Here is a 16,054-nt window from a genome sequence, read left to right as displayed (position 1 = left end):
AATTCGGTGTTTTAGCTTTTATTATTTACTACCTTTGCATAATAATAATTACTATTCATCAAGATTCAAGAAATATAGTTTTACTTCTTGGTTTTTATGTATAATTAAAAAAAAAACTAAATAAATAAGATGGTAATTGATTTGTCTCAATCCATATTTTTATAATAATTAACCTCTTTATAAATTTAGTTATGCACAAATGAAAATATTAAAGATTAAAATTCTATTTTGATTTAGAGTTTTTAATTTTTATACAAATTCACTTATTAAAGGATTTTAATTGTCAAAGTATATATAATATATTATATAATCTCGACCATTAGTTTCTTTTAATTTAGTTTTTAAACATGATATCAAAACTCAACTCAAAAGTTTAACGTTAACTTTTAACATTAATGATTTTGGGTTAATTTATTAGTTAATTTTGCGTCAGTTGCTTTGATTTGTATTATTGTATAGTTATTATTTCGTACACTTTTAAATATTTTTATTTCGTACACTTTTAAATATTTTGTAATGACATGATCGATCTGCGTAATTATAATTTATGCGTAAGAATATCTCAAAAAAAGGTATATAACAATTTGTAATGGTTAAAGAATGATATTAATAAACTCACTTATTGTTTCTTCTGCAAAAAACAAATTTATATTTTGTTTATTCTCTAATAATAGCATCAGTTATTTTCGTTTGCTGAAAAATAAACTCCGATATATACAACTTGTGTTTGTTATTTGTTGATTCCTATGTGAATACTTCCGCCATTTCAAATTAATTGCAACATTATCAAATACGACACTTCATCACTCTTAATTTGTGATTAGTTTTTAATCTATAAGTTAAAATATAGTCAAATGAGATCTTGTTTGATTCGTCTCATTGCAAAGATTATTAATATTAAATTCTTATAATTTTTTAATTTTCATAATTAGAGATATTAAGGATTGAATTAGTGTATTAGACTGCGTGAAAAAGCAAACGTTGCAAGTAAATTGAAATCAAGAAAGTACAAGTTTGTTGAAACATGAAAGTAAACACAATCTATCTAAATAGTACTCCCTTCATTTCTTAATTAAAATCTTTTAGATAGTAAATATATTATTTTATTAATTAATAAATTTGATAGAGAAAAAGTGTGAACCATATACATTAAAAAATATTAAAAGAAAGTTAGTAAAAATTATAAGGACCATAACTAATAAAAAAATATTTTTATAAAATTAGCACCCAAACCTACTTTCAAGCGGGATATTGGATACGATAATGATGATTTATAAAGTTAGTGGAATACATGTAGGGACCTTAAGAAATATAAAAATGTTAAAATGAAGTTAGTAGAAGATATATGAGGACAAAATGTAATATAAAAATATTAAAATAGATAAGGTTATTTTTGTCTAAAATTTATAATATAAAAAGACAAATTTTTTATGCGAATAACAAATAAAACACTTTAAAATGACATAAAAACTTTTATAAGAAACGAAAGAAGTACTACATTGCAATTATTATATTTCTTTTACAGGAAAGATACGACGATTATTTAAATCTTGTTATTATTTTGGACATGGAAAAAGGGTTGAAATCAGGAGAAAGCCAATCGTGTTCATTTGGAACAGTTGAAATGGAGAGATGTTCAATACCACAATGTGCTTCAGACTGCAGGAACAAAGTCTCACACTGTACAGGGAGATGCATTGCTATAGACACTTGTTGTTGTGTTGCAAGACCAACTTTACATAATTGATTTTGTATTTCTACTTTCTTTAGTTTCAGTTGCTAAGAGAGTGAGAGAATAAATAATCATGTATCCTTTTTCTTTTTGACAGGGCTGTGTTCGAACTTTTAAGGTCCTGAACGAATGTTAAATATGAGTTTTTTGAGTATTAACATGTATGTACATTTTTAAATGAAATAATAAATTAATCCCTCTGTTTTAGTAGTTTTGTTCCATTTGACTTGAGCACATTTACCAAGAAAATTATAAAAAATGCAATTCTCTAATTTTTGCATAACTAAAAGTTATAAAAAGTTGAGATTTATAATCCATGCATTAAGGCGAATTAGACAAGATCCCACTTGATGATGTTAAATTAAGAATGAACCGTAAATAGTGTCAAAAAATCAAATGAGACAAAATTACATTTTATCTTTATTAAATAAATTATTGATTTGTTAAATTAATTTTATTAAAGAACAAAATACAACAAAATAATAATAACACTATTCTTTTAATAGTCGGTCTCCTGAGAGATCGTTTCTCTAAGAGACGTCTCTTAGGCCCAGTCCAATAAACCTTAATGTCTACTTACATCATCTTTAATGTCTACTTACATAATTCTTAATGCCTACTTATATAATTCTTAATGCATACTTATAATATCCTTAATGCCTAATTACTGTATCTTTAATACATACTTACATCATTCTTAATACTTACATACATATCTTAAATGCCCACTCAGTAAACGTGTAGCATTACAATATCTTAAATTAACCTAGAAACTCGTATAATGCATAAAGTTTATATATAGACATATATAAATAAAATTTTCAAAGAATATTGCAAGAAAAATACTCTTTTAATGTATTTAAATACTACATTATTGAGTAAAATAATTACTTTAGATAACAATATAAATTACTTACTATAATATTTAATCTAATTTAGCTTTTAAATTTTACTAGAAGATATTTTTGATGGTCTTCTAAAATTCAATTAAATAAAATAAACTATTAATGAATTAATTGAGTTTATTTTTTGTAAATTCAAACTAATTTATTTGTTTTAATTTTAACCTAATTCAAACAACATTTAATAGGAGTAATTTAAATAAATATATTTTTAAAATAATTTCTTACTTAAATATAAACAGTTTTTTAAAATAATTAATCTCTTAAAGATTCTTATTTTAATATAGAGTATTAATGTAATGAAATCTTTTACTCCCTCCGTTTCTTAATGTTCTTCCCTTTAAAAATATTCTATTTTGGAGAGAGAAATTTAATCAAGATTTTAAAGACATATATAGATGATAAAATATATCCATGCGAGATCTTATTAGATTCGTCTAAATGCATACTTTTTTATCATATATTTTTTATAATGCGTATTTAGTGATATTGAGACTTGAAAGTTGCTTTGAAAACTGCGCAAAAAGTAAATGGGAAGAACAAAAAAGAACGGAGGGAGTAAATACTTATCTTACCTATTTTAAATATTTTTTAGGAAAATAAATTTTCACGCAACCCATTTAAAATGAATTACTCCAACCAACGAATCTACGTTATTCTAATATGATTTTTTAATATAAAACCCTTTAGGTTTGGGGCTATGTGCGGTTGGGCACCCCGCACAACCCCAAAATCATCCATTGTAGTTACCTAGATTGAATAATTATTAACGAAAAAGAAAATAATTTAAGCAATATCTACTAACCAAAAATCCAAAATCCATAATTCTCAAACAAATAGTCTTTATTAAGGTAATAAACAGAAATGTTTTATTTTTATTGAGTTAAATTAATTATTTTGGAATAAAGAAATTTTTATTGATCGAAATTGTATTTTAGTAATCTAAGTGCATTTTATTAAACTTATCTTTAAATGATTGAAAATGAATTTTTTTTTCATATTAAAATTTAGGAAAAATTACCCTGAATAATACGAACTTTCACTGATTTTCCTACAATAATACGAACTTTCAATTAACCATGAATAATACGAACTTTGATACTTTTTTCCCGCTGGCATAACAGTTTACCTGTTACCGGTAAAGATGCATCTTTCCTTTAAAATCCTTTTTTTTGCTGATTAAATTTATTACGAAAAACAAAAGCTTTTCTCATTCCAGTGATCATCTTCTTCCTATCGAAACAGAGCTCTTCTTCCTCACGCTTAGAATTCCATTGATCATCTTCCTCACGCTGCGAAAATTAGGCATTGTTCGTCAATCATATTCTTCTCATTCATGGTAAGTTAATTCTTCTCAATTTCATTTTAAATCCCTAAATTCTGTTTTATTACCCAAAATTAGGGCTTGTACCCAGTTAGGCGAAAACGAATGGAATTCTGTCCATTTACTCGAAAATGGATGGAATTTTGTATTTATTTTGTTATTCCATACATGATTATTGTTTGATGTTGATTAAAAACGTTTATGGCTTTGAAATTGGATGTAATTTAGTGTGTTTTTGCTTGTTTTTAGGCTAATTTGAATGAATCAATTACCTTGAAGTTTTGGTATGATGGGGTATTAGAAAAAGGAGTTGTGGGCTTTGAGTATGTGTATGGTATATGTAAAACCATCTCCATAGACGTGGATAAGATGTCATTTTTTGAGTTAGAAGGAATTGTAAAGCAGGATCTTGGGGTAAAACATGAGTTTTGTCTTTGGTATCAATTACCCAATGCAGTTAGCTTTTTGGAAGGGTTAAAGAGAATTACCGATGATATTTGTGTTGGGAAAATGACTGAAATAGCTGTTGAAAATAGAGCATTATCTGTGTATGTAGTTAATGATTTGGATAATGAGATGTTGGTGCTAGAAATATCAAAAAGTGGTACTAAAGGTAGTGAAGTTTTGTCCACTTTTGGGAATAGGAAAAAGTTGACTCCTAAGAGAGCATCTAAGGCAAAACAAGTCCTTATTGAAAGTTCCGTACCCCTTGAATATGATTTTTCTGAAGATGAGCCACATTTTGGTATTAGTGCTGATGTAAGAGATGAAGATGCATCTGAGGATGATGATTCTGATTATGAGCTATCGTATGAGGATGAAGATGAGGATGAAATTTCGAAGGAGCTTGTGCATAGTCAAGATTTGTCATTGTCATGCGAAGAGCAAGTGGGTGATTCTGAGTATGAACATAGTAATGATGAATATGAGGATGCTACTACCGATTTTAGGAGGTTCAAATGGAATGTTGGGCAAGTTTTTAGCACCCCAGTTGAATTTAAAGAGACGGTAAGGAAATATGCAATTCATCAGGGAAGGAATTTAAAATTTTATTTGAGTGACAAGTCTAAATTGAATAAGCTTGGTGTAAGGTGTGTTGATGGGTGTCCCTTTAAGCTTTACGCTAGTTGGGATAAAAAAAGAGCTTCCTTTATTGTCAAGAAAGTTAAGGGTGATCACACTTGTCAAAGAAACATGGATTCTAATCGACAATTCAAAGCTTCTTGGTGTGCAGATCAGTTACTTGATTTATTCAAGTCAAGACCACACATTCCTTCTGCAGAAGTAGTTGATATTGTTAGGAAACAATTTCAAATTATCATTAGTCGGGGCTTTGCCTACAAGATTAAGTATGCTGCACATAGGAGGTTACATGGATCCATGAAACAACATTATGAGAAGCTCATGAGCTATGTTGGGGTTTTAGAATCAAGTAACCCTAATAGCCACTTCGTTGTTGTTACCGATCCAAGCACAAATCCACCCACATTTCAGAGGCTTTTTGTTTGCTTTGAAGGGATTAAAGATGGTTGGGTTGATGGGTGCAAGAAATATTGTGCATTGATGGTTGTTTTCTTAAAACATTCTTAGGAGGAGTGCTATTAAGTGCAGTTGGGAGAGACCCTAACGAGCAAATGTATCCATTGGCGTGGGCTGTTGTTGAGGGTGAAAACAATGAATCATGGCAATGGTTCATTTCTGAATTAAAGAAGTGTGTTCCTTATGATAATGGTAAAGACTGGATATTAATATCAGATGAACACCAGGTATACACCCTTCCTTACTGATTTAGCTATTTTGTATTTAGTATACTGAGCTGGATTTAGCTGGATTTAGTTGTATTTCTTCTGATCTGCTATTGTAATGTGCATTCTGAAATTGTAATGGATCAGGTATACACCATTCAGCATTCTAATGTGCATTCTGCATTTCAATACACAGCATTCTGAACTACGCATTCTGAAATTGAAATGTGCATCCTGCATTATGTATTCAAAATTGAAAATGAGCTACCTGCATTTCAGAATCTCTTTCATTCCTTGTGACCAGTAGTTCTGTAATTTGTTGTGTAATGAATTAAATTGTTTTGTTTGCAATGTAGATTTGTTCTGACCAGCATTGTAATGTGCATTTGCATTGTAAGTGCACATGAAAATGCTGAAAATGTAAGTACACATTCTGAAAATGAGCATTCTGATTTACATCCTGTACAGAGGGATTTTAATTTGAAATTTTTGCATATCCTGTACACATTCTGAATTATATCTGCATCTGCATTGTAAGTACACATGAAAATGCTGATTTTGCATAATTCACTTATATCCTGTACAGAGCATTTTGAGGGCAGTACAGCTGGAGCTTCCAAAAGCAGAGCATAGGCATTGTGCTAGGCACATCTACGCAAATTGGAACAAGTCGTTCAAAGGACAAGAGTTGAAATTACTGTTTTGGAGATGTGTCAAAGCGTACAACTTGGCTGATTTTGAGGAAGCAATTAGGGAGATGGAGGATGTTAATCCGGTTGCTGTTGATGCCTTTAGGAAATGTGGTCCACACTTGTTTTGTAGATCTTTTGTCAAACTACACGGCAAGTGTGATGTTATTTTGAGCAATATGGTAGAAACTTTTAATAATTACATCATGAATGCTAGATCCCATCATTTAATAGATATGCTTGAAGAAATTAGAACAATGCTAATGAAGAGGATGGCAAATAAAAAGGAAGAGGCATTGAAGAAGTGGAAGGGTTTGTTATGTCCCAAAGTACAAAAATTGTTAGACTCAGAGAAGAAAGAAGCAGCTAAGTGCACTGTCATTCCTTCAACATCAACGCGTTTCCAAGTAGCCTATTGTATGGATGTTTTAGAGGTTGATATTGAAAATAGAACTTGTACTTGCAAGAAATGGGATTTAAGAGGGATTCCATGTTGTCATGCAGTTGCATCTATTTTTTACTTGCACAAGGAGGTTGAGTCATTTGTTGATCAGTGCTACACTAGACAGGCTTATTTGAGAGCCTATGAAGGAAGCATCAATCCTTGTATTGGTGAGAGGTATTGGCCTAAAATTGACAAACCGATCGATCCTCCTCCAATTAAGATTGGTCCGGGTAGACCACGAAAAAACAGAATTAAGGATCCGCATGAAGATCCTAAAAAACCGGGAAAGCTCTCAAGACACGGGGTTCAAATGACATGTGGCATTTGCAATACGGTTGGACATAACAAAAGGAAATGTCTGGATAAGGGTAAAGCGGTTGAGCAACCACCTCCATTGAAAAGAAGAAGAGGAAGACCGAAAAAGATTGTTGATGTCGCAACGAACACACCAGAGTTATCCCATCACAACGTGTCTGCACAACCGAGTTCTTTAGGTAAAGGCAACAGGACAATTAGAGCTGGAGAAGGGAGTAGAGGGGGTAGGACTGGTAGTGCAAGCGGAAGGAGTGGTGTGAGTAATGCTAAAAGGGGAAAGCCTAAGAAGAACTCTTCTGAAATAATATCAACCCAAGCATCGACAACAAAGAATTGATGTTGTAATAGTAAAGTGTCATTTTGCTGCTCTTTTGGAAAACATAACTTTTTTGTATGTATCAAGTTACGATTATGGTATAATCTACGGATTACGGCATTGTTCAAAAACATCATTGAAAATTATGTATGGGTTTTAGCTCTTTTGTGTGTAACAAATGCTTATGTATGTAAAGGTAATTATTGAAAATTATCAAAAACATTGGATTTTCAATACATAAAGTTCCATTACATGACCAAATTCTTAAACTTAGCTTGACATAAATAAGAACAATACAAATAAAACCCATGATGCAACAAGTACAAAACTTAACGCTTTATGTGCGTTTACATATTCAACAACTTTCAATTTCAACATAGCTTCGCTTTCTTTCAACTTCGCATTCTTAGCCTTCAATTTCCTTATTTTGCCAATCAACATAGCTTTCTCTTCTTCCAAACAAGAAGAAATTTCACTTGTATACTCTACATCTTTTTCCCACTTAAAAAATTTGCAATCTTGTGCCTACATTTCAAACAAAATCAAGAAATCCTAATTGATAAACAAATTCAAAAATAACATAAAACAAAACAAAGCTACTAAAAAAATAAACTTACTGGCCAAAATGCACATCCGTAAAACCTCTCACCAACCCTTGCTCCATTTTTGACTACTTGTAATTTAGCATGAACACCATGTTTACATAAAGGAATTCCTTTTGCAATTGAAGTTCTAGATTGAGATGATGACGGAGGAGAATACATGTTAAATAACAAATTAATTTAGAGATTATAATGAAAAGGGAAAAAAAAAATTAGATGTTGGAAGAAGTAATTAAATTGGAAGAGGAGAGAGAGCAATTGAGGAAGATGAGCAAGTTTAGATTATGGCTGTCGAAATAACCAGCCTACTGATGCAGCAAATGAAGAAGAAAATCACATTTTACCGTTTCTCTAGGTTAACAACAGGTAATTTATGCCAGCGGGAAACAAGTATCAAAGTTCGTATTATTCATGGTTAATTGAAAGTTCGTATTATTGTAGGAAAATCAGTGAAAGTTCGTATTATTCAGGGTAATTTTTCCTAAAATTTATGTATGCTAGACTGAACAGAAGTATTTTACAGAATATCATTATTTGTTTTGATATTATGTCTTCATTTATTCCCTTCTACAATAGATTTAAATACTTTTTGTAAAGATTATAACAAAAATTATCCAAAATAATTCAATCTCTTATTGATTTTCATATAATAGTCTCAACTATTGATTAATTATGAATAATTTCAATCTTAGAGTCACTTATGTAAGAATATTGTCGCCCAAATGGTGACCGGTTTTTACTAGTTAATTGCTAAAAAAATAAACAATAAATTCAAAAATATAATAAATTAAAAGAAAATTCAATTTCTCTTTTTAATATTTTATATTTATCAATTTTTTTATAATTTTTCATTTTAATAACAATCAGATTTTATGATGAGCTTCATGAGTTAGAAACTCATGAATGTAGCTAAGAATCAAATTTTATGATGAGATTCATGAGTTGCAAACTCATGAATATAGATGTTGGAAGAACACTATAGATAAGTGTTCCTTAGCTTATATAAAAAAAACATTTTATATATATATATATATATATATATATATATATATATATATATATATATATATATATATATATATATATATATATATATATATATATATATATATATATATATATATTTATATATATATATATATGAATATATTTATATATATATATATATATATATATATATATATATATATATATATATATATATATTAATTTTCTCTCATATATTTTCTTGCTTTCATAAAATCAATTCTATTCTTGACTTTGCTATTGTTTGATCATTCCCATCCTACTCATATAAATGCCTATAGGTTGGATGGTGTACTAACGTTTAGTGTTGGAAAATAGGAAGTAGAATAAAATAAAGATATTATTTCAGAATATTATGTTTTAGCAAGTTAAAATCTTTTTTTAATATTTAGGATATTTAGTTTATTTTGTTTCCTATTATTTAGATTTAGATTAATATTTTGTTTTCTTATTTTGGTCTTAATCATGTATAAAAGGTGTTCCTCTCATTGATAAAGTAATACAAATCCAGTATTCACCAGACTAAACCCAAACTGAATTGCGCATTATGATTTTCTACATGGTATCAGCGCCGTAAGGTTTTCCTGGACGGAAAAACTATCGCTATTTTATCATTGATCGTAATCGACCAAAATCGATCCAAACAAAAAACAAATCAAAACAAACCAATCAAACGAAGCCAATCAAAAAAATCAGATGGGAAACATAATGTTTTCATTGGCAGAGGTGGAGCAGATTATCCTCCTTTTCCAACAAAGAAACCAAAAAATGGATACAAACCCAAAAATCAATAAAAACGAAAAGTATTCGAAAATTTAAATGGAAAAAATTACACCAAGTGGTGTCAAGAAATGAAAATAGAACTTGGCGATCGGGGGATGCTCAATCATATCACCGTCATTCCCCCGACGACCATAACTCAACAATGGAAACAATATGATAGCAGGGTTATGTCATAGATTCTCACATGTACTAACTCCGACATTATCGACCTCATTATTTCATTCACTAATACTGCCCATCGAGCGTGAGGTCGCAAGGGGGAGTAATGTAGAAGAAATGAGTATGCATTTTAATTGCGAGAGGGAGAGTAAAGAAAAAGACAAAAAACAAATTTCAAAAGAAGAAGGGACAAATGAATTAGAAGCAAAAACACCCTAACTCCAATCGGAAAAACACCTAGAGAAAGGTTCTCCAAAGGAAGAAGTATGCAAGGATAACTAAATCCCTGTACCCACAAACTCAGAATCCCAAAAATCAGTAGAGAAAGAAAGACCAGAAATGAAAATTAAGAGCATATTTCTAAAAAATGAGTTTTATATAGAGGCTACTCATTTGTTACCCTTGTCTAACCTAAAATTACCTATATTGCAAACCCCCAACCTATTAACCCGCAAACTAACCCACAAACCCATATCTTCTACCCATTTACCCTTTAACAAAATCAACCCAATTTTATCTTTGAATCCCAATTAATCCAAAAACCCCAAATCTAAATTGTTGATCCAAAACAAAAATTAAACCAACCCAATCAATTTCATGACCTTTTATCTAAACTCAAAAAATTGAAAATCAATTATGACAAATTCGCCGAAGAGATCATCAACTAGCAGATTTTCTGTTATAGGAAGTTGGATCAAAAGCATTGAATAATATTGTGCAAGATAGGTTTAGGTGATCCCGAGACCTAACTTGAGAGGGAGTGTAGGTATAACAGACTCAAAATTCTTAATCTTCCGATTAATTAATCCGAATTTTCAATTCAAATTTCTAATCCTTTGGTTATCTATTTCAATCCATCTTTAATTTCTAAACCTTTTTCGATTTTGTAATTTCTTTCAAATATTAAATTTTAAAATATTATTTTGTTTAAAATCTTTTTATAAGCACTAAAATATTATTTTATTATTTTATAGTACGAAATGTAAATTTTTATTATTATATTTACGGTTTTATAAACCGTTACGTTTTAACTTTCCTCCTTAAACTAACATTACTACTTATTATTTTAACCTTATAACTTTGATTTAATTATTTTATACATAAAAATGAGTTGTATTTTAATTATTAACTTTAAGTATAGTTTAAGCAAAATTTTCTAAGTAAACTACATATTTTCATGATCAAATTTACCCATTATTTTAAAGTATATTCACTTGTACATGCTAGAACAAAAATTTGATGAACCAAAATCCTTTCTATAGTAACCCATGATGTTCATCACTTACACAAGCTATCACCATTTTCTTACACAAGCTATCACCATTTCCTTACACAAGCTAACTTTTTTCTACACTCCAAACTCTTACACATTCACTTACAACTCCAATTCTTACACATGTTAACCTTCTTCTATACTTCTAACACTCTTTTTCATACAATCTAATGAACTACAAAGTTGTCCAAACTCATTATAAATATCCTTTAGCCATGAGATCACTTACACCACCATCATCAAATCTTTCTAACATTCTTTCTTACATTTTCACTTCATTAGTTGAAGAAATTCAAGAAGATGGAGCTTAGAAAACTCTTCATTTAGCTTATATCATCATCATTTTAGAACATTATTGGGTTATTACTTTAGGTACTTAATGTATCATTATTTTTGGAGTTTGGATTTATTTATTTTGGGAGTTTAGAAGATCACCATTAATTTGGGAGTTTGGATTAATTATCTTTGGAGCATTATTATCTATCTTGGAGGGTCTTATTTCTAATTATTTTCCTAATTAGTAGTACTAATCCTTGGTATTTCTTATTATTTTCCTAATTAGTACTTAGTACTAATCTTTGGTGTTAGTCTGGTATAACTTCTTACCCTACTTTTTTTGTGGAATTTTATATTATATTTACTTTATAATATGCAAAGTATGAAATATGCTAATATGTTTTAGTAGGAAGTTGGTTTAATGAAATTATGATCAAAATTATATTAAGTATGTGTATGCTAAAAGTATTTTTTAGTATGTTAATTTAATAATCTTTGAACAAGTTTAGGAAGTTGGGTACAAAATTATATTCTACTGATATTAAGTATGATTCATGTTATAAACTAGTGCTAGTATGTTTATGAGTTATGTGTTACATTAGGAATGTTATTATATTTAAGAATTTTTATGTTAAAAATTTATTAATATGTTTATGTTAGCCTTCAAATTAGTTTATAAGGTAGTACGTTATTTTATGAACTTATTTTTTATTATTTTTTATTAAGTACGGTTATATTAAGAACATTGTTATTATACTTTATTTTTAGATTTAAGTTTATCCTTAAAGTTATAGTAAATTTCTAAGTTATTGCGTAAAGTTTTTATTTTTGTAAGTGGTTATGTTAATTATTTAAATCTAGGATTTAGTATGATAAATAAAATTAAGTCGTTCTTTTTATTTGAAAAGGGCCAAAACACTCATAGGCCATTCAACCACTATTATATAAAAAAACAGAGAGTTTGATTTACTATTTTATATTATTACAACTATTTTTGTGATAATAATAAAATAACAATTTAAAAAGATATTTTTGAGAAATTTTTATAAGTTATTGAATGCTGAAGTGTTTTTCTTGAATATATGAGATTTCATAATAAAAGTAACTTTTAATCACTATTTAGTACAAAATAATTTATTTGCTAACTATTTGACCAGAATTTATGTAAAATGATGTAAAAGTATTTTTAGTATATTTGTCACTCAAACTATGTGTGAAATATTGATTTTGTGAAATTACAAGTTTTACTTGTTTTTTAATTAGAAATATTGACTTTTGTGAAAATTATAAGTTTGACTTGTTTTAAAACTAGAAATATTGATTTTTGTGAAATTATAAGTTTTATTTGTTTTATAACTAGAATGTTGATTTATACAAACCTAATAAGTTTATTTATTTTTCTAAACTTGAAATATTGATTTTTGGTGAACTTGTAGAATTTTGAAAACTTATCCAAATAATGCAATTTTAACTTGAATTTTAATTAGAATATTTGATTTTTTTTGAAGAGAATAAATTTTTATTTATTGTAAAGTTGGAAATGTTGATTTTGGGAACTTATTTAAAGAGAAATAGATTTTAGTAGCTACTTGTGAAAAATATTAATTTGGAGACTATTGATAGAATATTAAGTTATTAGTGTGAATTTAGCGAACTATTAAAAATAAAGTCATAAATAAAATTTAATGTGTAAAATTTTAATAATGAATGTATAAAGACATAAAGGTTAATTTTACGTTATGATTATGAATTTTATTAAATAAAAGAGGTTATCACCTAAGTTGATTAAAGTCAAAGTCAAAGTCAAATTGTAATAATAAAAATGTGATGTACTTGTGTGAATGAATATTGACTAAATGACCTTGATAGCAAGGTAATGTCCATAGACCGGCATGTAAAATCCCGGCGCCCGTGTTCGCCGGCACGTAAAATGCGGTGTAAGACAGGAGGTTAGCTACCTATCCTGTAAAGCTCGAGCATAAATTGTATTGGAGGGGTGACGACTCCCACCATAGTTAGGGTTTAGGACTACAGTTCTCACCTAACCAAACTCTTACATATATCAGGTGTCATATTGATATGTTTGTTGATCAGTGATAAACTTGATTAGTGTTGATGCTATGATGCATGGTACGGTTATGAGTATTAACCAAATGAACTTACTTAAGTGTTAAGATTACCGAATTGTATAAGTGGCAGTAACGTACTTCTGTCAGGATCGAGAATGGTATTTTAATGACTTAAAAGTATGTAACAAAAAAGAATATGGTAAAAGTATACGGTGGTGTCAATTAATTATAAGTTCATACTTGAATTATTATTTTGTAAATGTAGCGTATAACTTCCGTATTTTGAGCTGGATAGGAAGTTATGCTCGACATTAAGCGCTGACTAATTCAATTGGTTGTCATCCATATAATGGATGGTAGCATTTTGCAGGATTTATTTCAGGTTCCGATCCAGGTGGCATCAATTACTATTTATCGAGAACTTAGCTATTTTTTTTTCTTTATTGATGACTTGATGATGATGTATTTTTTTTCATTTTGAGCAAACAATATTTCTTATCAGATGTAATATTTTACTTTTGTTTTAAATAGTTTCAATTTTTATGATTTAAAGGTTTTAACAGTTCGGCATTTTGAAACTTCCGCAATATTTTTGTATTAAATATTATTATTATATGTTAATTATGTATCGCGATTTTCGCTCCTGCTACACGTGGTATCAGAGCTAAAGTTACTCAAATTCCGAAACTTCGGTTCTATGTAAAAAAATTGTTCTGATAGCCGACATTTTCAAAAAAAAAAAAAGATTTTTTTTTTCAAATGAGTTTTTTTTTCCAAATAACTTTTTTTTCAATTATTTGTTATAATTATATTAATGTGATATTGATCACATGTTTAAATTTCATTTGAGATGACGAAAGATTATAATAGTCCCTCACTCAGGAGTCTAGGATTTAAGAGTTGGAATAACGGTTAATGTGAATGAAGTGTAAGGTAAAGTTATTTTTGATAATTTTCTCGTAGAAAATTTTTCCATTCATATTCTTTTTGATTTTAAAGTCGATCTATCTTTTATCTCTACCTCTTTTCTTCACAAATCCTATGTCTTTCAAACCTCAGAAATTCAATCCTCAGATTTATTTGTTCACCTAACGATTCACAATTCCTATGTGACCGTATCTCTCCTACTTCTCTCTTAAGATTTTAGATCATCATCTATTGTCAACTTGATAGTGTTTGAATTGAGCACTTATGATATTATTTTGGATATGGATTTGAAGAGACGTCATCATGTGGAGATTTTTTTAAAGGAAAAGATTGTTTGGGTTAAAACTCAAGGAGGAGAGTGCTTGATTATGAACAAATAAGTGTCCCCTGTTCAAACCATTTATGTCGTTCAAGCCATTGAGATGAGTAAGCATAGAGATGAGGGATACATGCATGTGTTTTATTTCTAGTAGTAAGGAGAAAACCAAATTGAGTCTCGATGAAACCCCGATCGTTTGTGAATACCCTAATGTTTATCTTAAGGATTTACCTGGTTTACCCCCGAGGAGAGTGGTTGATTTCCTTATTGGTCTGATTTCTGATGTTTTCTCTATGTTCAAGACTCTACCATTTTATCCTAGTCGAGTTAACTAAATTAAAGAAGTAGTGAATGAGTTACTAGGAAAAAAAAAGAATTTTATTCGCCATAATGAGTCATCTTGGGGAGCCCTTGTTTTATTTGCTAATAAAAATGATGGTACAATGAGGTTGTGTATTGACTATAGGGAGATTAACAAGATTATCATCAAGAACAGTTACCCTTTGTTTAGGATATATTTTCGACTAGTTAGAAGTTAGGAACTCAAGAGTTTTCTATGATTTATTTGAGGTGTAGGTATTATCAATTAAGGATAGCTGAGGAGGATATTTCTAAAACTGCGTTCTCATTGATAAAGTAATACAAATCCAGTATTTACCAGACAAAACCCAAACCGAATTCCGCATTATGATTTTCTACATTTAGTGACGCGATGATCATTTGTGCATATTGGAGAAATCACCAAATATGTTCTTAAGGCAGGGTCTTATTATTGTCACACCAACTTCCTACTTCCATCATTTGGTTCCATCACTTTTATATTTCTTTCATTTAAATTACTTTGTATTGTTCAACTTGTAACTTTTTTCTCATATTTTTATTTCTTTCTCATTGTTATCAATTGTGAAGTGTAAGACTACGTAACTAACGGGTTAATCTCAAAGAAACTACTTAATTAATTTGACTAACTCATATTATCATGCAATACAAAATTAGATATAAAAAGGATTTTATAATTAACGATAAGAAAAATACAAAATTAAGCTACTCTTTAGTAAAATAGACTAAAACAGAAAATCTTGATTTTAAACGATAACAAAAACAGTCTAAAATATCGGAAATCATCCAATTTTTATTTAGAATGGAATGATG

The 16,054-nt window shown here is 29.0% G+C and overlaps 1 protein-coding gene across 1 annotated transcript; it reads right to left on the bottom strand.

The window, feature by feature from the left end:
- Positions 1-7,647: 7,647 nt before the first annotated feature.
- On the bottom strand, positions 7,648-8,429 carry LOC130809490 (uncharacterized). The gene is made up of 2 exons (XM_057675284.1): positions 8,086-8,429; positions 7,648-7,993 (listed from the first exon to the last, which is right to left on the bottom strand). Exons 1-2 carry the CDS (start codon positions 8,230-8,232, stop codon positions 7,739-7,741), a joined length of 402 nt encoding a protein of 133 aa, XP_057531267.1. The 5' UTR covers positions 8,233-8,429; the 3' UTR covers positions 7,648-7,738.
- Between the last annotated feature and the right edge of the window lie 7,625 nt (positions 8,430-16,054).

Source organism: Amaranthus tricolor, chromosome 3 (genome assembly GCF_026212465.1).
Source record: "Amaranthus tricolor cultivar Red isolate AtriRed21 chromosome 3, ASM2621246v1, whole genome shotgun sequence".
NCBI classification, from domain to species: Eukaryota; Viridiplantae; Streptophyta; class Magnoliopsida; order Caryophyllales; family Amaranthaceae; genus Amaranthus; species Amaranthus tricolor.
Note: the sequence above shows the minus strand (reverse complement) of the source record. Positions and strands in the feature narration are given on the sequence as shown.